The sequence below is a fragment of the Solanum lycopersicum genome, chromosome 6 (genome assembly GCF_036512215.1).
Source record: "Solanum lycopersicum chromosome 6, SLM_r2.1".
NCBI lineage: Eukaryota > Viridiplantae > Streptophyta > Magnoliopsida > Solanales > Solanaceae > Solanum > Solanum lycopersicum.
Window position 1 is genome coordinate 51,868,448 of NC_090805.1, and position 26,924 is coordinate 51,895,371.

At 35.2% G+C, this 26,924-nt stretch overlaps 7 protein-coding genes across 8 annotated transcripts; 3 read left to right on the forward strand and 4 right to left on the reverse strand.

Annotated features, from left to right (window-relative positions):
• Nucleotides 1-1,546: 1,546 nt before the first annotated feature.
• On the forward strand, nt 1,547-2,026 carry LOC101259261 (protein FANTASTIC FOUR 3-like). Its single transcript, XM_004242480.1, has one exon. The coding sequence runs from the start codon at nt 1,547-1,549 to the stop codon at nt 2,024-2,026; it is 480 nt and encodes a 159-aa protein (XP_004242528.1).
• A 1,828-nt stretch (nt 2,027-3,854) lies between these two features.
• On the reverse strand, nt 3,855-9,125 carry LOC101251789 (protein trichome birefringence-like 10). The gene is made up of 4 exons (XM_004242283.4): nt 7,954-9,125; nt 7,100-7,489; nt 5,723-5,881; nt 3,855-4,529 (listed from the first exon to the last, which is right to left on the reverse strand). Exons 1-4 carry the CDS (start codon nt 8,385-8,387, stop codon nt 4,163-4,165), a joined length of 1,350 nt encoding a protein of 449 aa, XP_004242331.1. The 5' UTR covers nt 8,388-9,125; the 3' UTR covers nt 3,855-4,162.
• A 1,195-nt stretch (nt 9,126-10,320) lies between these two features.
• LOC101251485 (small nuclear ribonucleoprotein SmD1b) lies at nt 10,321-13,496 on the reverse strand. Its single transcript, XM_004242282.5, has 4 exons — nt 13,176-13,496; nt 13,018-13,094; nt 10,828-11,019; nt 10,321-10,706 (listed from the first exon to the last, which is right to left on the reverse strand). The coding sequence occupies exons 1-4, from the start codon at nt 13,187-13,189 to the stop codon at nt 10,645-10,647; spliced, it is 345 nt and encodes a 114-aa protein (XP_004242330.1). The 5' UTR covers nt 13,190-13,496; the 3' UTR covers nt 10,321-10,644.
• Nucleotides 13,497-14,046: 550 nt separating this feature from the next.
• LOC101251195 (EID1-like F-box protein 3) lies at nt 14,047-15,523 on the forward strand. Its single transcript, XM_004242281.5, has one exon. It carries the CDS (start codon nt 14,533-14,535, stop codon nt 15,364-15,366), a length of 834 nt encoding a protein of 277 aa, XP_004242329.1. The 5' UTR covers nt 14,047-14,532; the 3' UTR covers nt 15,367-15,523.
• Nucleotides 15,524-15,955: 432 nt separating this feature from the next.
• LOC101250900 (CSC1-like protein At4g02900) lies at nt 15,956-20,097 on the forward strand. The gene is made up of 12 exons (XM_004242280.5): nt 15,956-16,224; nt 16,350-16,751; nt 16,826-16,978; nt 17,284-17,419; nt 17,492-17,593; nt 17,694-17,813; nt 17,868-17,948; nt 18,062-18,402; nt 18,610-18,855; nt 18,925-19,249; nt 19,321-19,554; nt 19,696-20,097. The coding sequence occupies exons 2-12, from the start codon at nt 16,438-16,440 to the stop codon at nt 19,942-19,944; spliced, it is 2,301 nt and encodes a 766-aa protein (XP_004242328.1). The 5' UTR covers nt 15,956-16,224; nt 16,350-16,437; the 3' UTR covers nt 19,945-20,097.
• A 16-nt stretch (nt 20,098-20,113) lies between these two features.
• Nucleotides 20,114-21,662, reverse strand: LOC104648124 (heavy metal-associated isoprenylated plant protein 35-like). The gene is made up of 5 exons (XM_019214215.3): nt 21,540-21,662; nt 21,383-21,459; nt 21,232-21,310; nt 20,660-21,026; nt 20,114-20,547 (listed from the first exon to the last, which is right to left on the reverse strand). Exons 2-5 carry the CDS (start codon nt 21,404-21,406, stop codon nt 20,322-20,324), a joined length of 696 nt encoding a protein of 231 aa, XP_019069760.1. The 5' UTR covers nt 21,407-21,459; nt 21,540-21,662; the 3' UTR covers nt 20,114-20,321.
• Nucleotides 21,663-21,992: 330 nt separating this feature from the next.
• Nucleotides 21,993-25,668, reverse strand: LOC101250608 (sm-like protein LSM2). 2 transcript variants are annotated; one of them, XM_004242279.5, is made up of 4 exons: nt 25,509-25,668; nt 24,802-24,866; nt 24,425-24,583; nt 21,993-22,432 (listed from the first exon to the last, which is right to left on the reverse strand). In XM_004242279.5, the coding sequence occupies exons 2-4, from the start codon at nt 24,802-24,804 to the stop codon at nt 22,313-22,315; spliced, it is 282 nt and encodes a 93-aa protein (XP_004242327.1). In that variant the 5' UTR covers nt 24,805-24,866; nt 25,509-25,668; the 3' UTR covers nt 21,993-22,312. The 2 variants fall into 2 exon arrangements, with proteins under 2 accessions (XP_004242327.1, XP_010323036.1); XM_010324734.4 differs by having other exon boundaries at nt 25,403-25,652.
• Nucleotides 25,669-26,924: the final 1,256 nt, after the last annotated feature.

The following is a 26,924-nucleotide window of genomic DNA, read 5'->3' on the forward strand; positions in this document are numbered from 1 at the left end:
ATAACGCGTACTTATTAATCCTTTGTTGCACCTTCTACTAACTTTAAAAAGTCATAATCTTAATCACAATCATAAAAGTCTATTGACAAGTTTTGAATTAAGAATAAATTTTCATTCGACAAGTGTCGACCTGCTACACGTTTCTATATTTTTATTTATAGATAGATGGACCAATAGCAAACTAAAAAGCATTTTATGTTGTTTTTGTTTGTGTTGCGCCCCAGACAGGGCACAAATCAAACTTCTGTTTTAGCATGTCTTCAATTCTTTTCTTTTCTTTTTTAAATGAAAAAAGAGTGAAAAGAAGATTAATTATGGTCCATTTATTCAGTAACTTGAAAGGGAAAAAATAGGGGGTAAGTATATATACGTTTTGTATCGACCTTTATATACTTCCTTGGTTCTCCTTTACTTAATTTTATGGTTGATTATTGTATGTTCTTTAAGAAAACATTATGTGTTTGTGCAGTTGGTAATTTAAATGTTTGTAAATATTACCAATAATATTTGTTTTACACATTCATTAGAAATATGTATAATTTATGGCTAAACAAAATTATTTTATGAATGATTTGATCATTATATAAACATTTCTACTTTATGTCATTATTCCAAGTTAAAACTCTTGAAAACACAAACTATTCCTTTGATTTGGGACATTTTGTTAGCTTACTAAGGAAGGACAGAAATATTATTTTACTCTTCAAAGATTTACACCAATTCCTAATCCAACCAATCCGATTTTATTACCAATTATAAATAAGCTAAACTAAAGAATTAAGATTTTATTGAGTTTCAAATTAATAATTTATACATGTTTAAGTTTTTTTAAAAATAAATATAAATTTGAATCAAAGTAGATTTATTACGTATGTATATCAATGCTAAAGTGCACCAAGGGAAGCAATGACCAATTAGCTTCGTTCTATGTCGAATTATTCTTGCATTCCACTTTCTTCGACTTTTACATCCGTATATTTTGTACATTAGCAGAGTAGAAGTTAAAGAGTTTAAAGATTTATTATATTTTTTCTTTCCTGTAGCGCTTCTTATTTATTAATTTATTTATTTAGAGGGTCAAACTAAGTGTGATTATTTTTATGTCTTTTAAATATTTGAACTAAAAAAAAAAAAGGTTGAGTACAAATTTGAAGTTATAAGAATTTAAATGTACGAAATAGGTTACATTGATGATGATGTAAAAAGATGTAGGTGTATGTATAAGTTAAATAATTCAGTGGCATCAAAAGTTGTGCTCCTGCATGCACTTTGCATCATCCAATAGATACCCCTCTAGACAAACCTTTTGCTTTTTCATAGTTAGTTAGGACGGGGGAGTATAGATAATTTAAAAGGAAAACCATGCATGACTACTCAATTTTTGTATTTGTATGTATATTTTGACAAGTGACCTGTATAAAGTAGTTTTTTCTGTAATTGAAACCACTTGTGTGTTGTACGTGACCCCACTTTTTGTTTCTATAAATTGAAGCCTCCTTGCCCTTTCACTTATCTATCTCATAATAATAATTTAAGAGAAAAAAAGATGGATGTTGTAATCAACAAGGTGGCAGAGGAGAGTGGGGGGTGGTGGAGTTTGATACTTTGTAACCCGAAAAGAGAAGATTATGGGGAAAAACAAGTCACTAAGCTTAGCATTAAAAGCTTGGAGATGTGTACTGAGAGTTTGGGGAGCGAAACAGGGAGGGAGAGTAGCGAAAGCATAGAGAATAATAATTCAAAAATTGTTAAAAAGCATACTACTACTAGTAGTAACAAAATGCTAGTAGCTCATTTTCCTCCTCCTCTCACTTCAATTATTCAGGTGACGCCTCATCGCCAAGGTGATCGTTTAATCTTGAAAGCCACCACTATGAAGTCTTGCTTCAAAGCAGAACGCCTCCATGGAAGACTTCGGCTTTCTTTCAATAATACTGAAATACTAGCTCAAAATGGATACATAACACCAACCAAGTGCAATCAAAATGGGACTAACATACCAACTTTTTGGGTCGCCATTTCCTAATTATTATTGTATTGCTATGCTATAGTTATAGTGCATGCGTCTCTACTTATTATTATACATTCCATGCTCAATAATGGTCTTAATTTTGAACTTCAACTAGTCTCCAAATATTTTTTATCGTACGTGCAAGTGCACTTCCGTACTTCAAACTCCTATTGTGGGCCGGATAAAAAAGTAATATCTCTTAGAATGAACAATATGCTTTTAACTTTTGTGTAGTTATAAAATAATTATATAATGAAAAGTTGAAGAGTTAACTAATGTCAAATACTATAAAATTGTCTCAAATAAATTTATTGGAAAAAAGGTGTCACATGGAGTGTGTATATATATATAAGAAACAATTCATCAAGAGGTAGAAAGAGAAATTGTCCATTTTAAGTTTACATAATGTACTATAAATTAAAGGGATGGGAAGACCTATATCAATTATGTTTGTTGACATTAGGTGAAAGGGAAGATGATTTTGTTTTTAAATAAATATAATTGTACAAACTGCTTATCACAAGAGAAGGGACCATTGTCTGTTGAGGTTTCTTTTTGACAATCTTTTGCCTAGAAAGGGAAAAGGGCTAACTAGCTACATTCCAAAATCCTGTCATTTTGTAATTGCTCTTTCATTAAGCATCCCCTTTGATAATAAGACTACCTGTCGATCCCAATCTTAGTTCGTTGCACTTGGCATATACACTGAATCTTTTTGTTTGTTTTGGGAGACAACAATTTTTGTCTGCCTCTGTGAAATTGAACGTTAACTTAGGACAAGCCAGTTCGATTTATTAAAAACAATCTCCTTTTAATTTTTCATAGGAAAAGTGATGTCAAATATTATATATGTAGGGAAAGCTGAAGAAATTTGGAATAAGAGGTGAGCCCACGCTTTTACTTTTTCTTTCAGGCTCTCAAATCGCAACACACGTGTCGACTTATGCCCCAAAGTTCTCCCACCATAGTAGTAATTATTAAACATAAGATACGTATCGCCTTCCTATTCGCCCATTGTTGACGAATGACTTGTATCACATCAAATACTAAAATTACTGATGAAAAGGAGAATAATAATAGTTGCAAGGGGACAAAGATAGGATACAAATGTATTTTACTATTCTTCAACTTGCTTTCTTTTTAGGCCTCCTCCCTCCCACCTTATTAGATAATATAATAAGACGCATCCAATCAAAATAAAACTATTAGTATGATTTTTGTGTTAAATTTTTAAAGAGAAGTTAAAAAGTCAAGATAACACCTTTTGTAGGTAAAATTTAGGTGAACCATAAATTGATTTCACAAGGTAAATCTTGACGTATTGTGATGTACATAAACAGGAAAAATTCACTTCTATAAATACATAGTTTCTAATTCATTTGTAATACACCTCTCTTATAATATTTCACTTTTGGAGTGAAATAAATATTGGTTGGTTGTGTCCGATGACTAGGCAAAAGAAAACAAAAATTTGCCGAACCTTGTTAATTACTGACGTTCTTTTTGTTGTTGTCTCATTTACTATTTATTAGTTACATTTAGATATAGCAGTTGTGATTCCATCACTCTCTATATATTCGACTTCTGCAACATTTTGCACACCTTTTCCTCAATTTTTCATTTGTTTTAAGTAATCATTTTTTGCTCACATATTCTACTAATAATGTTATTTCCAAATTAAATGTTTTGACTGTACCACAAAATTATCATTCTGTTTTGTTTTGTTTTTCTGTAAAAAAGAAAAAAACGCTCGTCGAATACATAACAATAAGACATTCTGTATTTATAGTGTTAAAACAGTTTGTGTCCATAACGTAAAAACAGGGAATGTACAATATTGCAATTGGGGAAGCTCGTCATTTTGTATAAAATTAGGTTAATGTTGTTCTCTTCAGCTATACAACAACACATAATGTACTACATTACAGTAATTTTGGTGAAGAGATTCCAAATAATCCCAACTATACAAAGCTGCAAAAATTGTCCCTACTATTTAATCTTGAAAAGGGGCACATTCCACTCACGAAAATTTGAAAATGGAGTTCCCTTTCCAAGGTACACGTCTTATAGTCCATGACACTGCAAGCGTATGAGGTGTAACATTTGAAATGTTGGAGCTATAACATCTCTTTACCTGCCACACCGTTGATTTTAACTAGTTTGTTTGGAAAATTTTGCACAACCCAACTCCCGTTTGAGGAAGTTGGCATATAGAAGCTCGTTCCATGTATCAGGGACACCGGGGAGGCACCAGTGGCTGCAGTCTTGCCGGTGGAGAGGAGCTGGTCCAACCTTGGGACCTAAGTAATACAAAGATGAGTGACCGTCTCTTCTCTGAAATGTCATCCCTGTTACATTCAATAAATCCAAATTCCATGTTTTTGATTTGTTCTGTTTCTCAGACAGCACATTGATCACAGTGTTATATTCAAATGATGTTTTCACCGACTCTTGGGATGATCCTATGTTAGGTAGCTTCTCAAGATGACAGTTGCCGCCAGTCTTCCAGTCTCCACCTCTATACATTATATTGAAGTGATTCATTAGTTGGTTTATTAACAAAGATGTGTATATTATCATCAAAAACAATCTACAAATAACACCAACCTACTAAATCCATTCAACCAATGAAAGCTAGCTCATGAATTGAAAGATGCAAACATGGACTTGCCACCTGATTATTAAAACTAACGTAGTAACAGGCAGTATGTCCATGTTGGAAATTAGAAATTTGAACATAATCAATGCCACAGAATATGCATGTTTAGAGACGAGCTGGGGAAGAGGAGGCCGTGAGTAATGACAAATTAGGGTGCAGAACATTTCACCTATTATTTTCGTTAAAACAGTTCGTAAAAGCCAAGGGAACATACAATTTCGGGTAGAAGTAAACCCATACTTGCGTATATAAACTGTACAGTTTGTAAGTTATAAAATGTGGTGGTTAGACCAACTATGTTGTATAGGGTGAAGTATTGGCAGGTCAAGAACTCTTACATCCAACAAATCAGTAGCAGAACGACAATCCGGAGAGTGAAATGGATGTGAGGGCATATTAGGAGAGATACTTTTAGGAACAAAGATATTAGAGACAAGGTCGTCGTCAAAAAAAAAAAAGATATTAGAGACAAGGTAGGAGTGGCATCCATGGTGGACAAAATGAGAGAAGCGAGGCTGCGCTGAGATGGTTTGAGCATGTGAAAAAAAGATGCCCCCATATCCCAGTGAGAAGGTGCGGAAGGTTGGATATGTGGGGTCTAAGGGAAGGTAGAGGTAGGCCAAAGAAGCACTGGGAGGTGTCCGGACACGACATGACACTCCTGCAACTTACTGAGGGCATGACCCTAGATGGGAGGGTATAGAGGTCAGGGATTAAGGTAGAAAGGTTTATGGACAGTCAAACACAATCTAGCCTCAATGTCTTCGCAAGGCAGGGGTGAGGTTTGAGTACACACCACCCTCCCCAGACCCCATTTGTGGCATTATACAGGTTATGTTATTGTTGTTGTACAACATGATTCAACCAGTAGAAAAAAACTCAAGGGGTCAACCTTCTCAGCTTCTTTTTAAACTGAAATTACCATGTTGGACTAAATTTATTCCTCACACTTGTAATATGATGTATTCAGCAACAGATCTCAACAAAATTTATAGAAGTATGTTGCCTTACGAAACGTTCCCTTCAGTTAACAGATCAAGACCAAGACATACCTAAAGTGAACAGGAGCATAAGTTCGAAATACGACATGTGTCTTGGTCATATTCACTTCATGACCTATCCAATCAACCAATGTCGATATTGACCTCCTGTATGCAGTCTCAATATTCATCGTCATATCGACTTCTCCACCTAGTTGAAAGTAACATCCCCTATCAAGTACAAAAATCAATAAGTCACAAGTATATTATGTTATCAGTTATCAAGATTATGATTCACAAAAGCAACAAATATTAATGTCTAAACTTAAAGTGCTTAATATTAATGCACTACTTGGTGGCGGGAAGCAACACATCTAAACAATTTGAGGAACAAAATTCACATGATGAGGACAATACTTACCTGAAACAATTCGAGTTATTTTTCTCCAAATAAAAATTCCTACAAGTACATAATACTTGTAGCAATGTTTAGTTCATGAAATCCAACGACAACAACTAATCACTCATACCTCACTTAACCCTTTCAATTTCAGATAGAAGGCCAACCTAAAGACTAAGACAAAAAGGCTAAATGTAAGAGCTCAAACATATTTTAAAGAAGGATATTTGAATTTACCACCTTCAATTCTCCGTAGCATGATAACTGTTAAAATTCAAAATCTTATATTTTTCTGCAAAGTTACTGAGTTCATTACCGAACCATTTCAGTCTCTTTCCTGTCAAACTTATTGTGCTTACATATCCACTATTCAAGGTACCTAGTTCAGATCAATTAGCTTCACTGCCAAATTTAACATCAGGGCATATCTGACAATGAATGAGGGGAAACCCCATAGGTTTATGCCCTCTCTACGCGCCCATTAGTTCATTTTTCCTTTCACAATGTGCAAAGAGAGCAGAACTGGAAAAGAAAGGAAGTAAAGTGCATGGAAGTTGAGGTGCTTGTTAATGGTTATCAGTTATTTGGTCTTCCAAGGCATACTATTCTTTTCCATAAAAAATCTTTGCCATAAAGTAGCTCAACAACTTTGAAGGTTCTGACAATATGTTGCAAATTGTAAATGCTAGTTTTCTCTATGTACTACACATTTAGTGGTTAATTATTTTCTTTATGTTTTACCAATCTTTGCAGATTTTAAATTAAAACAGCTTTTTGAAATGCAAAAATCTAGAAGGGAAATATACACAACTATAGCAACTATATGTAACTCATAATCTTATACAACTTTTCGCTGTGTTGATAATTATTAAAAGATACTAACAGTAGCAAGCTATAATCTATTTGTAGAATTGTAGTCACTCGTGAGGACTTTGAGTTCTTGACACAAAAGTATAATAGGAAGTGTTCCAGTAGATTCATTCTATCAGTAAACAAGCAAGAGAAGTATGGGAGCTTGAAATTTGAAAAAGAAAGAAAAGAGAGCTTACTCTCTAATAGTTTTTTCATAAATCCACCAGTGACCACTGTTGAATACCAAAATATCTGCTCCTTTCCATTGAGCAGAGCTCCAATCCATCTGATCCAATCTCAAAGTCAATTTAACATTTCGGGGAGCCCCTGAAGGTGGACGACCTTGAAACACTAGGAATGGAGCTCTATAGTACTCAATAGTGCAGTTGAAATCCTTGAACATAAAAATCAAAAAACCCATGTGCTTCGTGATAGGATTTCCATTAACTTCATATATCTTGCTTTTGTCAGGAACAGCAGAAGATAACATGCAGAGTAGAGACTCCCACTGGTTTCTTCCAATTGAATCTCCGACAAACACAACCCGTCTGTTTCGCAACTTTTCTAACATAGATTTTGCATCGAATCTGCTTAAAAGAGTAATTAGCAGACTAAAAATTTGCATTCAATAATCATGGAAAAGATTATGAAAAGCTCTCTCCTACTAAGCACAAAGTCTTCTCAAGAATAACCAAGAAAGACTTAAGCATCAAGCTAACAACTTTAGACAATGCTCAATGAGAGCCCATGTAGTAAGAGTTAAGTTCTATATGTTTAGCACACTATTAGATAAAATTGGACGAGAACCTGATGTAACCCCTCAAATTGTTCAACAATATTGTGCACTGTCAGTGTTCACCTAGTAGTTCAATGATTAAAACCTTAATCAGCTAAATTCAGTAGAAAATGGTATGCAAGAAAAGCACATCATATTAAAGCCTTAACTGTTAAAGCAATCCTTTCACTTTATTGTCTCGTAAACTCTTTCGTTAAATTATCAGCAGAAATTAAACACAGTAGTCACTACCAGTAGAATACAAGTGAAATTAACCTGGGCAAGTTGCAATCTTTAGGTTGCCAACGCCATTTAGTATAGAAATTGTCAGGCCTACCATTCTCAGAACAACGAAAGCCTTCATCCAAGAAATTACAATCCTTTGATTCATAAAGTGGATATCTTTCATCCCAAACCCAATTTCCATCGAAAATATCACAACTTTCTGCACCTCTTCCCAAAAAATCAACCTTGTTATAGGACAAAGATGATCCATTTATCCCAACCCAAGTAGCTAACAAGGATGGCTGATGCAACCGAGGCACTTTGTTTACTGTTGTATAATCCAACAAGAAGAGATACAAGAATAAGCAAACGGTGAAAAAGAAGCAGCCAAGAACACCTGGTGAAGGCTCAAAAGGCTTGAGTTTCTTGAAAATCTTCAAATGGGTCATTGTGTTGAAGAATCTGGGAGGTGGGTTTTCACTCATCTCTGCTTTAGACTAAAGAAGTAGTAGTGGGTGTAGAGAAAAATGCAGTCTTGGGATGGAGACTATCAAAAAAAAAAATTGAATATTTTTGGAGGGTTATTGTTTTGAGAAGATGTGTTCACACTTTTAAAGTAAGTTGAATACAGCTAGGAGAGAGAGAGAAAGAGAGTAAATGAGTAGAGGAAGATGTTGTTGATGATGATGAGGTGGGGTCTTGTATGGACAAAGTTAAAGACAAACAAGTAGTAGTCTAAAATGGCAAATAGGGACCAGGAGTAGTAATTAATATTGAAGAAGAAGAAGAAGTGAGTTTTTGAAGAAACCGACAACAGAGGGAAATACCAAAAGATTTGTGGCGGAGATGTCGGAAAAGGGTACAAGGACGGTGAAACCGCCGTGAGGCTTAAGAGAGAATCTATGGGAACGTGGGCTCAACGTGGGATGTCAACAAATTTCACTTCATTTTCTCTCTAAATTCACAAATGTTAAATTAAATGGTTGTTAATTAGTTGGTTAGAAAGTATGGAAATGAGAATTGATTAATAAATTCACCCCCAAAAAAGATTTACTATTGGGAGACCACTCCCAATGAGTTTAATGTAGTTGAAAGAGAGCTACGCATCGCGATTTGCACCTATTAACTAAGCCCCGTAGATTTGATTGAATTTCAATTTTATCTGAATAGCAGTAGTAGCATTTTTTTTTCTCAACTATTCAGTATTCCTTTTTTGTTATGATAATTGAAATTTCGGATTTGGACATACAAGTAGTAAAATATTTACTTACAAATAAATGAAATCACTCTTTTGTCATTAAGACTAGAGATTTGTGGTTGAGTGTTGGAGAAGTGACAACAAAGATTAATTAGTGTTGTGATGTGATTTATGAAGCCCACAAATCATGGTGAGATTATGAGAATTATGGTGTGAAAACATACAAGTCATATTCATATCATACTTAATGATTATCTAGTCAAATATAAGAATTTAATAACAAACTCCTATCTCTGGCTGTATTGTGAAAATTCAGCTCTCTTTGTCTGCCCTCTCTCTCATTCTCATTTGTGTAGACAAATTTTTATATGATAAATCAACAGCAACACGTTAAATGTCAAAATCTCCATTTTGAGTATAAAATACAAATACAAATGGACCCTTGAAACAGAAATATAAAAACGGAACAATTATCTTGAACTTACCTCTTGAATTGTATTAAACTTCTACCAATTTCCTTTCACTTTAACCAACAAAATAAAATACAGGGACGGCTAGAAACTGAAGAAAAACAGAAATTAACAAGTCATAATTATTTATTATGAAGTAAAATTCAAGCACATATATTGGATTTTGGGGTTTAGAACCCAAAAATCAAATCAGTTGTTCGGATCAACATCGACCTGAGACTTGCAACTTTGATCGTCGGGGTCGCGAGATGGGTCAGACTTGTCCATGGAAGCTCGGGCTTTATCAAGCCATGGTTTGAAAGCAAGCTCAATCGCCAGCCACCCAAATGCTAGGGCTCCGAATACCACTGCGGTCGACTTCAACGAGTTATTCTTCGCCATTGAAAGAGACCACAAGCACCCTGTGCCGATGAGGCTTTTAGTTTGCAGCTCTCGAGATGATTTTACTTATAGAGCAGAAGAGGAATTAAGATATAGGGAATGGGCCCGATTGATTTGATTATCGAAAAGTTACATAAATAGCCATATCAACATCTCATTTTCATTCAATTAAAAACTCAGCTTGTTGTTACAAAAACTAAAACATGGAATAATTTCACAACTTTGACGGTGGAACCCAAAAATAATACCCTGAGGCTTTAATTTTGCTGGACTTCCAAAGATTTGTGAATGTTTTATACTTTACAAGTTAAAAAACCCAATTTGGTGGTAGTTTCAACGATTCCTCGATTTCAATCCTTAGACCACCGATCATCAAACTTAATATTTATTTATCTCAATTCCCAATTTGGTCCAAATATAATTCTATGTCACTTTACTCAGAGTATAGATGCTGAAGTGACCAATTTAGTTGAGTAACTTGACAAGGAAGAACATAATTGTACACGATACAAAAGTAACGTTAGCAGACAATATGATGCAACGAGATAACATGCTCCTGACTTCAAAGATCCAAAATAAATTGTGCATGAGATCCATCTTTTTTCTACTGGGAAAAACTAAGAGCAAATCTCTCCATCCGTACACATGTTTACATAGGCAACACTGCAAAAATTAAGAGCAGCTGGAATGCATTTAGCGGCCTCGACCACGTCCACGCCCACGACCGCGCCCACGACCACGTCCCATAGGCTTTCCTGAAGAGGAACAATCAAAGGAAGAGTATATAAGAAGGATGTCCAAGCAATAAGGAAATTTAGCCATACACCCACAAGGCACAAAAAAATCCCAACATAGTCCTTAACAATATGACAATACCAGCTGTTGGCTTCTTTGGCTTCACCCTAGGTGTTTCTTCCACCAGCAGTGTCTCAAGATTTAAGCTGTCAGGGAGGATGTAATAACGGATGTTGTTACCCCTCACACTCAGGTGATCCAGCGTCACTGGATTCTTCCCTTTTAGCGTAATTTTGACAGCCTTCAGATGTGTGTTCATGCTAACATCCACACCTGTAAAAATGTAACTGCCTTTAGAAGCTATAACTCACAGCTCTCAATCTAGCAACTTCAATAAGGAGACAGATTTAATAGCCGCTGTGCCTAGTTAATATCAAAACACATACTGATATGCTCAAATACATATTTCTATATCCCGAATATATCTACCAATTTTCTGCAAGTATAAGCAACCCCTCAAGGAATAACAGTCAAAAGCATGGAAAGGACAACCAACAGAAAAAGAGAAATGCTATAGGTCTCAAAATATGAGAACAGGACAAATTTTTACTTTTGACTACTACAGTTATCTAGAACAGAGATAAACTCTGCAATACATATATGGCTATTTTCCTTGCAAAATTTGATATTTTCGATGCAACTTGCCATAAGAAGCCTATCTAAGTTTGCTAAGGCATCTCTACTGCCAGACAAAGAAGCTACTGTATGATTTTCTTGCAGATGATAAAGTAGTTGTCTATATCTATCTATATTACTTTAAAGCATCAACTCCCAACTTAAAATTCAAATTACTAATTTACCCCTGACTTACCCTTCAACCCCCATGCTAAACACACTCATTCGCAAACACTATCACTTCCACCCCCCACGCTAAACATAGCCATTCGCAAACGCCGCCACTTCCACCAAAGTCAAACATAGTTTAAGTTTTAAGGCAAAGAATATATCTATGGAGTTAACTTATGAAAAATATTAAGAAAATGACAAAAAGATGATAAGAATCCCATGTTCACTCCCATAATTTCTTTTTTTTTTGTTTGTTTTGTTTTTCAATATAGAGATTTGTATTTTAAGTAAACGAACTGTGAATTAATGAAATGGTCCAAATAAAGCAGAACAAATATAGGACACTAATATAGACATACCAACTAGTTTGGGATTGAGACATCATAGTTGTATTTAAATGCATACAAATTCATTGAAGGAATTGTTGAATTATTATAGTGACACTTCAAAATTCTTCAGTTGTGTAATAATCCAATTTTTATAGCCACAAAAAGTGAATGAGAGATGTTATTCTTATTGGCAGAGTATAATTAACGCATTAACTGAGAGGAACTACGGTGCTCTAGAGTGTAGACATAAATTACAGTGATGATAGGCAGAAATAGCTCTGCACTTGAGAATGAATTCCAGTTGGTATTTGAAAGGAACTTCATAGTTGAAGGAGGACAGAAGTAGAGATAATACGTGTGAATCAGAGAGGATAAGAAGATGACATATTCAGAAGGGTAGTGAGAGGAGTAGACAGATTGAGACGAGTTACCTCGTATACTTTCTATAGCCTCTCAGTCCTAGCTCCATGCATTTATGGACATACATAATTACTCACAGTGGAAGTGAAGGAGAGTGAAGTAAACTATTGCAGTTAACATTCGCTATGAACTAACTTAACTTGTGGCATAAACCAAAGACAGTTTAGCAACTTGCTTTCGTTGTTGTTGTTGCTCCATTTTTCCACCCCACCCCCATGAGACTAGAAGGATCAATAGTGTTCCCATCTATCCTCTGACCCAAACCCTCAACCTACTAGTTGATGGTGGAAGTGCTCAACTACTTGAGCAAAACCTCACTTGTCTGTCATGAGCACTTATTTTTATATATCCTTTATTTAAAAAATGGTTTGGAAATGGTTTATTTAAACATGAGAATCTATTGGAAACAGCCTCTTTAACACTACGAGGTAGGGGTAAGGCTTGCAAACACTCTGTCTCCCAAGACCTCACCACTTGTGGAATTACACTGGGTAGTATGTTATTGTTGTAGTTCAGCAACTTCCATATACCACCCAGCAACTAGACTTTCAGTTAGCGACACTACCAAAAAACTTGTGAACCCAGGAAATGAATTTTATACAAGCACATTCTTAATTTACCTATTGGAGCGAGCAATTCAGCAATTACATACGTTCAGATTGTTCATTTTAGACTTGACAGGGAAATACCTAAATATAGATAACAAAGAAATAGACAGAAAGATAGGGAGGGTGACCTGTAATGGTTCCATGAACAACGGTGCCGTTTTTGAGCTCAATTGAGACAGTCTCGTTGTTCAGCTTCATCAAAAATCTGCACAAAAAAAGGTAAAAGTTAAATCCATTGCTAAGCACACTGGAAAAGAAACTCAAAAGATGAAGATATCGCATGAACCTAACGAGCTTCATTGTTGCTGAAGAAATTGAAGAGACGCTAGGGCTTAAGTCGAAGCGCAGATCGAACACGACCTCAAGTTTAGGGCAAAGAGCGCCAGGGTTATTCAAAAAACACTATAACGACGTCGTATTAGCACATGGGCTGCCTCATCCATTGGACTAAACGTGGGCCGTTGTCTCACACTTTATAATGCTAAGAATAAGAATTGCACTATTTAAGTTGTATCCAATACTTTTTAACTTTTCAACTTGTAGCCAGTTTGGCAACTCATTTGATTCAAAAATGTGATGGAGTTTCAACGAAACCAATTTCCAATTCAACAAATCTCTTCCTGTCATACCATATTAATAAAAAAAAAAAAAACAATTAATTGGGGTCGGAAGAAGAAGCATTCTACAATATCCTTTTCTTTGCAAATTGGACACATTGAAAAGATCGAGAGGAAAATGATTCTGTAAAAAACATAACCTTGAGGGTGGATTGATTTTTGATACTCTCACAACAACCTCATCCATATAATGGGGTTTTAGAAAGATAAAACAGATTCTTGGCAAAAATCGATATTTAATATAATTCTCCTATCTTATTGCCTTGGTCATTTAATTTTAATTTGACATATATATAAACATTAACTCCTATTTATTTGATAAAATCAAAGAATTGTAACATAAAATTTCCCCTCCCCTCCCCCTCTTTTCACTTATAATCTATTATACTTTGAAGAAGTTTATTAAATTTGATCTTTTAATTCGTATTAGTTTTTGCGATTAGTAGTGAATTATCTATCGTAAATATATTGTTGCCTTTAGTTATTTTTGTTATTGCACAGATTATGGAACCTGGAGATAAAAAAGATCAAGTAAAGAATAAAGTTTCATGTCTAACTTTGGTAACAAAAGTTGTCATGAGATAAAAGCAATATATATAGTACAGTACCTTTTAGGGCAAGACAACATACGTCTTTAATCAATAATTCTATATTATAATATATAATTTAAATCCACAAATAAGTTTTTATCATAACTGCAGATAAAAAGAAATCCTTGTAATAGATATAAAATGCTACTTAGATCGATTTGTCCTTTCTTCTCGTCAAAATGATATACGTGTTAGTTGTTGTTTCAAGAAACACTTGTACGCACATCACTTGTCACAAGCATATATTAAAATCCCAAATATTTATAGCCCTGCCACGTTTTCGAGCCACTGAGCAAGGATACGTGTCCATGGATCCTTGCTGACTTGAAGAAATATCATATCTGGTATGGTCTCTATCATCCAATGAAAGAGAAGCACGTAGCCAGGTATTTATCCCTTTATTTAAGTCTATCCACATTCTCGTCGGAAAGTAAGTATGAGTGACAATCGGAGTCAAAGACGGCGAGTTGGAGAGTCGTCCGAATCGGAAGATTCTGGAATTTACAATGAGAGGATTCTTATCTTGGTGTTTGCCTCAATGAATTGGGATATTCCTACACTATGTCGAACAGCCTCGGTAAATAGGAAACTACGTGCAGTTGCGAGAAGGATTCTATGGAAAGAGCTTTGCGTGTATCGAGCTCCGCAAATGATAACGGCCTTAACGGACGGCGGTAGAATTGGCGGCGGATGGCAGGCGATGGCAAAATTGATGTTCTTCTGCAATGGATGTCAATCGACCCGGCATTTCCAAGTGTGCCGACCGGAAGCGGGTCACTTCGTGAAAACATCCCGGTTTTCGAAGACATCCGGTCGGAGTTTTTTGGTGAAGAAATGTACAAGTGATTTGCTGTACGTGAGTGATCCGTGTGAACATTCAACTGGGAGCGATGATTTGGGGCTTTTCAGAGGGGTATTTTGGGGGTTTATGAAATCTAGGACAAGGGCGAGTTTGATCAGAAGACGAGTGGAGCTTGAAGAAGGAGCCAAGTGTCCATTCTGTCGTGCTCGGGTTTGGAGTATGACGGCGGCTCGGCTCATACCCAAAAGTGCGGCGCGGCGGCTTGGTTCGATGGAGAGTGGATTGGAGTACTTTGTATGTGTTAATGGGCACTTATATGGTGCTTGTTGGCTGGTTCCTTTATCGTCTGATGATGAAGGTGAGAGTGAGGAAGCTGACCGGAGATTTGACGACGGCGGCGGCGGCTATTTTCATCGCGAGAATCAGATAGTAATAAATGGGTCTCTGAATTACGGGCTTACTTCTTGATGTTCATCATCCCCGAAGTTAGCAAGCAGGATCATTTTTGTAGTTCAGCTTGTTGTTAACTTGAGAATATGAAATTTTCTGTGTGGATGATTTGATTTCAATTAAAGTGTATGATTTGTTTGAAGTTTCTAATTCTTAAGAAATTCCAGTGGAAAAACTTGTCACTAGCCAATCAATTATAATCTTTTTCCAAAAAGAACAAGAGAAAAAGTAGAAACATTACAAGTTGAAAAATAAAAAGGGCAATCTGCACGATCAGCTATGTTAAAGCAAATATTAGCTACTCATTAATTCCACAATATAATATATATATATATATAGATATATAGATGAGATGGAGAAAATTTTACTTTGTAGTTGAAAAGAAGAATTATGGAATCTAAAATGATGAATTTGGAGGTTATATTATTTTATTATTGTACAAGAGAGGTAACAGTTTTGATATAGATACTGTTCAGAAATAACAAAATTTGGTTGCCCGCACGACAAACAGTCAACATATTTCTTCACTAATCTCAACTTACTTTATTGGTAACGACACTATTGGTTTATACTATAAATATAAGATATTATAGTGTACTTTTCATTTATTGAGTGAAATGGTCTCGTGTACTTTGGTGATTACACGCCTATATAACACGTGGTCTCGTTCCTCGAGAAGCCGGCCGTCCCCGTTATTGTTGCCGCCCTCGCAGCTAAGAATGTCCTCTCTCTTTCTAAGCAAGCAAACCAAATCTTCTAACCCTTTATGATCAAAAGAAAGCAAACTTCTTTTTGCTATAGAGTCAATTTTTCTGGTTAGTTCCTTACTTGAATATTCTTCTGGAGCTGATATTTCGAGTCATCTTAATTTCCAAGGTTAGATATTGATTTTAAAGTTATATTAATTATCACCAACTTTGATCCATTAACATTTCTGGAATAGGAAAGAGCCCTCTTTGTTCATATGCATTAATAATGTCAATGAATTTTATGCTTACCAGCTCTAACTCTGGCGTCAGACGTATAACTACTAGGAACGGAGATTGATCTGTCTTCGGAATGACTGATAGCTAACACTTGAAGGGAGACATGGCTAGTGTTAAAGATATTTCTGTTTCAGCTGTGATCAACCTTATATCTGCACTTGTTTTCCTTTTGGCCTTTGCAATTGCACGGCTTCAGCCAATCAATGACAGAGTATACTTCCCTAAATGGTATTTGAAGGGTATACGAGCAAGTCCTAGAAGTTCTGGATCATATGTCAATAAATTTGTCAACTTGGACTTTAGGACATACATTAGGTTCTTGAACTGGATGCCTGCAGCTCTAAAAATGCCTGAACAAGAGCTTATAAGTCATGCTGGTCTTGATTCTGCAGTCTATATACGCATGTACCTTCTTGGGTGAGTCTTTGGGTTAATTATGATATAGTACTTGCAAATTTTTTGAGTATCTAACTCCTGAATTATCAATGCAGCTTGAAGATCTTTGTTCCAATCACACTACTTTCTTTTGCGGTTTTAGTGCCTGTTAATTGGACTTGTGGGGAAACATTACATCACATTGAAGATCTAACGTTCAGTAACATTGATAAACTTTCCATATCCAATGTTCCTTCAGGATCAAAGAGGTGAGGGTTAATTTCCTTTTAGTATATGAACACCTCAGCTTCATGTTGGTACAAAATGTTTGACAATTAAATGCACTTTAATATGGAAGGGTTCAAAAATACATCAATATACTGTCTGTAGGGTTTTTCTTCAATTCTTAACGCAAAACAGAGAATAGCACTCCCTCCATATCCATGATAACCTATACCTATAGTTTCTACACGGAAGATAATAAGAAATGTTTACCAAGGAATGGAAGGCTGCTTTTACAAAATTTGAACTGATGCCAATATGTCATTACAGAATTAGTTTTATATTCTTTCAGGTTATGGGCACACGTGGTGATGGCTTATGTATACACACTTTGGACCTTGTATATTCTGTACAAAGAATACAAGAAAATATCAACAATGAGACTAGATTTTCTTGCCTCTGAAAAACGTAGGCCAGATCAGTTCACGGTGAGTGTTCACATATTTTAATGTTATGAGTGTTTCTAAATACACCTATACAATATCTGACTCTTCTCATAGGTCCTTGTTAGAAACGTCCCACCAGATCCTGATGAATCAGTGAGCAAGCATGTTGAACATTTTTTTCGTGTCAATCATTCAGATCATTATCTTACACAGCAGGTTTGTATTTATGTTTCAAGTATTTGACGGGATAGATACTACTGAGTAATGTAGAACCCTTTCCATTCAGATCATTATCTTAAATTGATGCTACTTTTAGGTTGTTTACAATGCCAATAAGCTTGCTAAATTGGTGGAGAAGAAAAAGAGTTACCATAATTGGCTTACTTACTACCAAACCAAGAATGAGAGGAACCCTGAGAAGAAACAAAAAATTAAGGTATTATCCTTTGTTTCATTTTTCATTTTACTGTTGTTTCTGAGTCTCTTATAGACAGGATTTTGGGGGCTTTGGGGAAAATCTGTGGACGCCATCGACTATTATACAACTGAAATTGAGAAGTTGACAAAAGAAGTAAGTTTCTCTGACTATTATACAACTGAAACTAAGGTAGGTATGGAAGCTTGTGTGAGGTGAACTAATGTAGACATTTTCATTAGCATATTGGATTTTCTGTTTTGATGTAGGAAGCTGAAGAAAGAGAAAAGGTTAAAAGTGAGCCCAATGCAATCGTGTCTGCAGCATTTGTCTCGTTCAACTCTCGTTGGGGAGCAGCTGTTTGTGCTCAAACACAACAGTCAAGAAACTCAACCATTTGGTTGACAGAATGGGCTCCTGAACCACGTGATGTCTATTGGGATAATCTTTCAATACCATATATTCAACTCTCTCTACGGAGACTTCTAATGGCTGTTGCTTTGTTCTTTCTTACTTTCTTTTTTATGATCCCAATTGGATTTGTTCAAGCATTTGCAAGCATTGATGGCATCAGAAAGGTTCTTCCATTCCTGAAGCCATTAATAGATATGTATGTGATCCTTCTAAATTTGCTAAATGTGTGCTGCTTGTATCTATATTTATAGGTTACCACCAATGTTTCTTGGGAAGTAAACAAGTACATTTATTAAGTGTGAATTGTAGCAGCTACTTCTAAATTGCAAACTTAGCTTTGAATATATATATTGACCTTGCTGTATTTTTCAAATTAAATCAATATCTAAAGTTTGTGGTGCAGGGATTTTGTAAAATCATTTGTACAAGGTTTTCTACCCGGGATTGTATTAAAGATATTTCTGATTCTTCTTCCTATGATTCTAATGATCATGTCCAAAATAGAAGGCTTTACATCAATTTCATCTTTGGACAGAAGATCAGCAGCTAAATATCATTTGTTTGTCATTGTAAATGTCTTCTTTGGAAGTATTATTACTGGTGCTGCATTTGAACAGCTTGACAGGTTTCTCCACCAGTCTCCAACAGAGTGAGTTTCGGCTAACCAAAAACGATACTTAGCTTTGTATGCAATTCTTAACATTCACTTCCAATGCAGGATCCCAAAAACCATTGGTGTAACTCTTCCGATGAAAGCTACTTTTTTTATTACTTTCATAATGGTTGATGGCTGGGCTGGAATTGCTGCAGAGATCCTTAGATTGGTTCCTCTAATCATGTTTCACATTAAAAATACATTTCTAGTAAAGACAGAGCACGACAGGGAGGAAGCAATGGACCCTGGTTCATTAAACTTTTCTGTATCAGAACCTCGCTTACAACTCTACTTCCTACTAGGCCTTGTCTACTCAGTGGTCACACCAATACTCCTGCCTTTCATCATTATCTTCTTTGCCTTCTCTTATATGGTTTTCCGCCATCAGGTATGTTGTTTTCCTACTACTTTTTTACAAACACATAATAATAATTTAACAAACTGCTTCTTTGATGCTAGATCATTAATGTGTACGATCAGAAGTATGAGAGTGGTGCATCATTTTGGCCAGATGTCAATCGTCGTATACTTATAGGTTTGGTCATATCCCACCTTCTATTAATCGGTCTACTGAGCACCAAAGAGGCTTCCCAATCAACCCCATTGCTGATAGTACTTACAGTTTTGACAATCTGGTTCCATAAGTTTTGCAAGGGACGATTTGAGTCTGTGTTTGTCAGATTCCCATTGCAGGTTAGTGTTCCTTCGACCTTACCCTTTTGATGTTCATAGTTGTGTTAAGTTATGTTTACAACACTTGTTAGGATGCTGTTAGCTAGCATAAACGTACCCGTTGGTATACTCAACTATGAATGCATAAGATGCACTCTGCAGGACGCGGTGGTGAAGGATACAGTAGAACGGACCACAGAACCAAACTTTAACTTGAAAGAATATCTCCAGGATGCTTATTTGCACCCTGTTCTCAAAGGGGTCGATTTTGAAGTATCAAGAGAAATTAACGATGAGGGAAAAAATTCACTTGTTGCTACCAAGAGGACTTGTAGACGGAGTAGCAAGACTGTTTCTAATGGCACTTCTGAAGATCAGAAGACAGCCTCAGAGATTCAGCTCGTTTTTTAATTTGACACCAAAAGCAGTTAAAAATTACAATCATGGTGTTTGATTTCCTTATAACTTGTGTTAGGCCTTCTATATCAAAGATGGCAGTGAAAATGTACCCGTTGAAAAGCTGTTGATGTTGAAAAAATAGAAAAAGAACAGGGATTACTATAATCTTATTGACACGTTGTTTGTGAAGAAAGTATCAATCTTTCTTGAAAATAGTCTCTCAAAAATACAAGATAAGACGCTGTAAAATAGAGCCAATGAGGGTAGGTCCTTCTTTAAGCACATAATGCACCACAAATGAAAACAAAATGGTGATGAAAAGTTGTAAAGTAGTTGATAACTTGTGTGTAAAAACCAAACTAAAAATCAGTGTTGACAAAATATGGCACTTACATAATGGTGCAAGTGCGAGTGAAGTTATTTAACCCTGACATGGGCTGATAAAACCCATAATCCAGGTCTGGACCATAATGGCCATATTGATATGGAGGAAGCATGTCTCCAGCAGGGTGACCTCCCATTTGCATGAACATAGCATACTTTTTCTGTCTTTCTTCTTGAGTAACATAATCTCGCATGCCTCCACCTCTTCTATGTATCTTGCAGTAGTGATCCCTGCAAATATATTCATTTTATGCGACTAGAGACAGAGTTTAATAATGAATGATGGATGAGTTTGACCAATAATCCTGACTGACTCTTAACTTGATATATATGGAGTCCATACCTGCAGATGGTAGGATCAACTCCTTGAGGGGCCACATAAGCTTCAGCTTTATGATATTTTTTCTTTGAAACAAAATCTTCACACTTTGATGACACATAATAATCCTGGTCATCGCAAGTCTCATCATCACTACTATTCCAACAATTTGTGTCATCACCAACTTTAGCTTTGCCCTTGTAGTCCTTAGTATGGCAATTAGCTGCTTCTTTGGAGTTTCTACTATTATGTGAAAGGGGATTCTTGGAATAAGATATCAGCTCAGCCTTCTTCCCCTTTTTCTTAATGGCTTCAATCAACATCAAAGGATTAAAATTGCCTCTAATTGTAGCCAAGTTTGTTCTTGGATCATAACAAACTTCCAACACACCTACCATATATAACATCATTCCAATGTAAAAACATTTAACTTGGTATCACAAAAATAGTTTACACTATCAGGCCAATAATCGATGATTGTAAATTTGAAGTTAAAGCTAGTCAAAGAAGTTACTAAATAAATGCATAAAACTTGAACTATGAAAGATATGAGACATACTTGTACAATTAGTGTAATATTAACATGAATAACATACCACTTATCTTTAATAGAATTTTCCTCAACTTTCTCTGGCATGCTGTACAACAACTGACTTCAACTTTTATCACACAGACCTGAAATGTTTAAAAACTATTATAGAAGCCTTTTAAATGTTACTAATAAATTAAAAATAATAATCATAATACAGGATCATCGGGACTGTGTTCCATCAAGATGACTTGATAAAGAAGACAAAGAACAAGTGATTTCTCCAGTTTGTCACCTACACAAACAACATTGATATAAAATTAACAAGGATTTGGAAATTTATTGATAAGTGTTACGAATTAAGTAATAAAATACCAAGAAATTAGAGTATGAAGAAAACCAAATATGCTCTTGACAAGGACAAAGGAGAGACGAAAGCTTTAAACTCTATTAGGTAGTGCAAAAACTTAGTATTATACTATTACTAGGACATGTAATGACTACCATTTTTATGATGGCAAAAATTAATGCTTCTCCTATATATATATAAAGAAAGTTTCTTGTAATAAGTGATCTAAATATTGTGCAAATATTTTTTTTAGTTCTTAAAAGTAAAATCTCTTGCCCACAATACGGGATTTGAGTATAAAAATAGTGATTTTATTTCCACTCTAGGCAACTTATTTAAGGAGCTCATTTAATTAATTAATAGCAAGAGTCAATAGCTATCTTAACTGGGTCCGATCCTCGTATCTTTCTTCTTTTTGTTAATTCGATCGATTCCTCTCTCATTGCATATTATAATGTATTGGCTAAGGAGTTCAAAAATGGTTTAACGCTATCACGTTGGAGTGTGCACTTTTAAAAACTAAAAAATCCAAGTGTACCATTCATTGTACAACTTTTTCTAAAATAAATTTCTCTCTCTTCTACGAGCAGTAGGCAAGGGAATATGAGTCCCAGACATTCATATCCAAGGCTTCACCACACAGTTAGGTTGAAATGGAGAGGAGTAACAGCAGGAATACAAAGCACTGCATGCAATAGCATCTAAAATTACATTTAACAAAACAAATCAGTACATGCTGATTGACCCACTCAAAAGTTTAAAAGTACATCCGCTTTTGAAGGTCTCAAATTTTAGGCTTTTAGCCACCACGAGCTTCTCTCCTCGTAGCATCATGAAGCAGCTCTATGTCGACTCCGTCTGGAGGTAACTGGACGTATCTCACCACTGATCCTCTGATGAAGCAGTTCCTCACCGAACGCTATTACAGCAAAGTGACATGAAAAATGTTAATGGTAATACCAACTAAAAACATATCACGTGAAAAAATACAAACAATATCAGGAAAAGGCGGAGCAAAGTGAACCAAGTAAAAAAGGAGAGGGTGAAACTGCTAAATACACCAGTGTCAACCAGTAAACATACTATTATATTTGCATATATTTTTAGTACTTGTAATTTTCTGGAACTTTGCATGTCTTGTGCACAAGCAAAGGCTTGCAAGTAGTTGCTTAAAGGCTACTTTTACATTGTTTTTCCGGATTTTGTAAGGCAGAAACTGTAAGCTATCTACTCTCCGTGCAGCAACAACAAAATACCCTTGCATACTTGGGAGATTTATCTTATATACAAATCTTCTGACAACTGTTTCTCCAGTTCCAGTTGCACAACAAAAACAACAAACCTAGTGTAAGTCAGAGATAGAGAGGTTGTGTGATGCAGACCTTACCCCTACCTTGTGTGAGGTAAAGAAGTTGTGTCCGAAAGACTGCTGATATTTTGTGTTGCCATAAAAATAAAGATGGTCTAGGTCAATGATGTAGTATGATCCAGAGAAAGCTGCAGTACCATCTTGGTACTGTTTTTTTTAAAAAAAATGGCAAGGGAAACCCGCAGACGCTACCCTTTGGGTGTGCACAGGGTAAAAACCTCACTCCTATGTCTTGGATTTGTTTTTTAATTGAAGTACTTACTAAAAAAAAGAGCTGATAGTGGAAAGGGCAACATACTGGAGACCAACCTTGCCACATAATTTTAGTTCTGAATTTGCACGACAAGTTAATTAATGATTTAAGCCTATTTGATGAAGCACCTACTAAAATGATCCACTGATTGGAATTGGCATTAGATTCCTGTATCCATAACAGGCAATTCCAGGCTGGAATTAACTTAAATAGAACCTTGGAATAATAGCTAACATATTTAACCATGAATACTAGATGATCTATACATAGGAAAATTTCGAGAAATAAAATAATCCAGTCAAGCTAATACAACCCACTCAGAAACTTGCGACTAGAGATAGTGTAATGTACTCATTTCACATTTCAGGCATTAGATCTGCAAGATCACGTAGCTTAAAGAAAAACCTGTATAACATTAATAGTTTGTCATTTTTGATAACTAATAGTTGTCATATGTGGCAATAGTTGATTCAGATAAATTCTTGACAAATTGATAAGGAATAACTGTTTTAGACCCTATTGCTTACCATTTCTTAGCCTTGCAATAATGCAGTCATTAGTATGCGAATTGTCAAGGATACTTTTCTTGCTTTTATATATGGTAACCTACATGGCTACATCTACCTTTCCACCTAATCCTCCCTCCCCATGTCATAGTGGCCCTTTCCACTTCACTCCCTTGGCGACTAGGGCCTCCAACCTCGAAGGATTGAAGCAGCAGGTGCTTTATAAAAGGCTTGATATCATCAAAATAATATTCACAAATCATTAACCTTTTCCAGTGCACATATCCAACCAACAGTCAATAGCTATCAAAAAAACTACAGTCAATGGCTATTAAAAGAACTATTGGTTCGCTGGAACTACAATCACAATATTATGGAACAGATACCATCCTTCCACCTAGTGCATACTGCATATACGCAGAAAATAGAATGAACCTCAACAGTATAATTAAAGCCGAGTTGCATATCAATTCTTGAATATATGTGTGTGTAGAGAGAGAGAGAGAGAGCAGTGAATAACTGAATATCACTTCCTAAAAGAAATCAACAGCAGAAATAAGAAACAAGTATAGTAAAGATATGGAAGAAAGAGCAGTGAACACTACTGAATTCCCTAGTGGTTAACTTACTCACCCAAAATTGTCAGAGGCCTAAGAGAACTCTAGCATGCTTAACAATACAACCATTGTATATAAAAGTACAGAAGTTAGCATTCCTAATCAAGAAGCATTACTTTATCCACCCACCAAAACCCGAATGAAGGAGAAAAGGGAATGCAATTACCATGTGAGGGTACTTGTCTTCATCAACGACCCTTGTGTTTTCGAGCTTAATGTTGAGATACTGATCGACTGAATGGAGTGTACCTCGGATAGCCAAATCATTCTTCAGTTCCACTGTCACTTCTCTGCCCACCATGTCCTTGAAGTATGAGAAAAACAACTGGAAAGAGTGGGATGGGAGAAAACTCAGTTAGATACAAGTTAAAAATATAAAAGCTATGAAAACGATTGATTTTCATGAAGGAATCGGAATTTCCAAACTACAACAATCAGAAGATCTCTTTTTTCATTAAAAAACTCAATGGAGATAGATATTAAAGGGATTAGACTGAATAGTGAGGAATAAACATCAAGAGGAAAAGGATAGAGTAACATTACCATTTTCTATTTCTATGGGAAAGCTCGTCAGTTCACACGTTTTTCGGGCTTCAGCTGCCAGAAATCTGACATTTCATACAGTATACGTTAAGTAACAAAAATGTTAGAACTTTCATGATTCCAATTAATATCATAATATTCCATTTCAACACAAAACTAACAAGTTTTAATAATTCAAATTCACTAATACATTCAAAGGAGGGAGTATCATTTACATGGATATTACCTATCAAATTCTCTAGCATATTAATCTTAAAACTCAAACACATGTTTGAATATCTTTATTTGAATTAAGGAGCAATTTGAATCAATTGAAAAAGGGAATTGGTAAATGACTTGAAAGTCAAGTTCTCTCATCCCAAATTCTGGCCATAGCTGATTAAAACAAATAATTTTTCCAGCTTTGTTTTCATTAACAGAAATAACCACAAAGGAACACCTCAAATGGAAAGTAAACTTTGTTTTCATAAACAGAAATAACCACAAAGGAACACCTCAAATGGAAAGCAAACTAGAATCACATAAAACAATGATAAATTGAAGGTAAGGCTATATTTATACATATAAACACAACAACAACAAATAATAGTAAAAATCGTACTCGCTCTATGAAAAAGAAGGACTAGGGTTTTGGTGTGAAGGTGAAACAAGCATCGGCAGCAGTAGAAAAGAGAGTGCGAGAGAGAGATAGGAAAAGGGCAGCTTACAACTCCAATTCACCGGACAAAACTGATGAATGATGCCTTTAGTTTCAAATTCACCGGACAAAACTCCCAATTTCAGAGACACTCAATTCTGGAAAAGTAGGGCAAGTGAACCTCAATTCTCAACTCAACTAATTATTATTTCAAAACAAAAGACAAATTTCTTATTTTCAATTTTATTTGTTTAATAGAAAAAAAGAAATTTGCTATAATAATTACTAATTGAGTAATGAAAAATAATGTCATTAAGCAAACTTAGGCCTTATTTGTATGCATTTAACGAAAGATGATGGGTTTGAACGAATCAGATCGACACATTCAGACTCATTTGATAAGTTATCAAATAATAAATCATCGTTTCTCTGTTTTGAGCGTTCCTTTTTATCTTATAACTAAAAACTTTATTCCTCACTTTTCTCAATCAAACATTTTTTTTTCTTTTTGAATTGAAAAGTTTTTATAATTTCTAAGTATTTTTGTCTATATTAATAATATTTTTGTATTGACGTGTGTCAAGAATGATTTTCATAATTTTTTTGATATATTATTGTTTATCAAGGTTTTTGAATTAAAAAATAGTACCCAAATGATGACTATTAAAACTTTTGAATTATTTTTTTTATCAAAAGTGATATAATTTGTTGAAATGAAATTTTTTATAATATTTTATTTATACGTTCAATTTCACTTGCACATTCAGATATTGGAAACAAACGACATTATTCTTTATTGTTCAGATTTAGAGACCACGTCTTAATATTTAGATGTGTATTCATATCAAAACACTCAAATCTTAATGCAAATCTTAACATTCAGATTCATACCTCTTAATCTTAATGAAAAACAAATGAGGCCTTCTATTACTTAATTACCCATCGTAGCTATAATTTGTTATAATTACCACTCGCGATTAACATCATACATTAATTATGTGGGCTAACTTTAAGTTTATATAATTAGTCACACTTGCACATGTATAATTCGTCATAATATTCAAATACATATGTATAATATATAATTATCTAACCGATATACATATACAATTCACGTCTCTCCCATTTTTTGCCCTCTATCACTCACCTCTCTCCTCTCTCTCCCAATCTCGGTCGCATCTCTCCCTTTCTCTCTCAATCTCACTTGTCATATATACAAGTGCATATGTATTATTTAACCGATATACGTATCTCCCACTCTCCACCCTCTCTCGCTCTCCTCTTTCCTCCCTCTTCCAGTCTCGCTCATCTCTCCCTCCCTCTTCCAATCTCCTTCGTCTCTCTCGTTCTTCTCTTAATCTTGCTTGCCATACATATAAATACATATGTATAATACAATTATCTAACTAAATACATATACAATTTACCTCTCTGTCATTTTTTCCCCTTAATTGCTCATCTCTCTCTTCTGTCTCGCTCGCCTCTC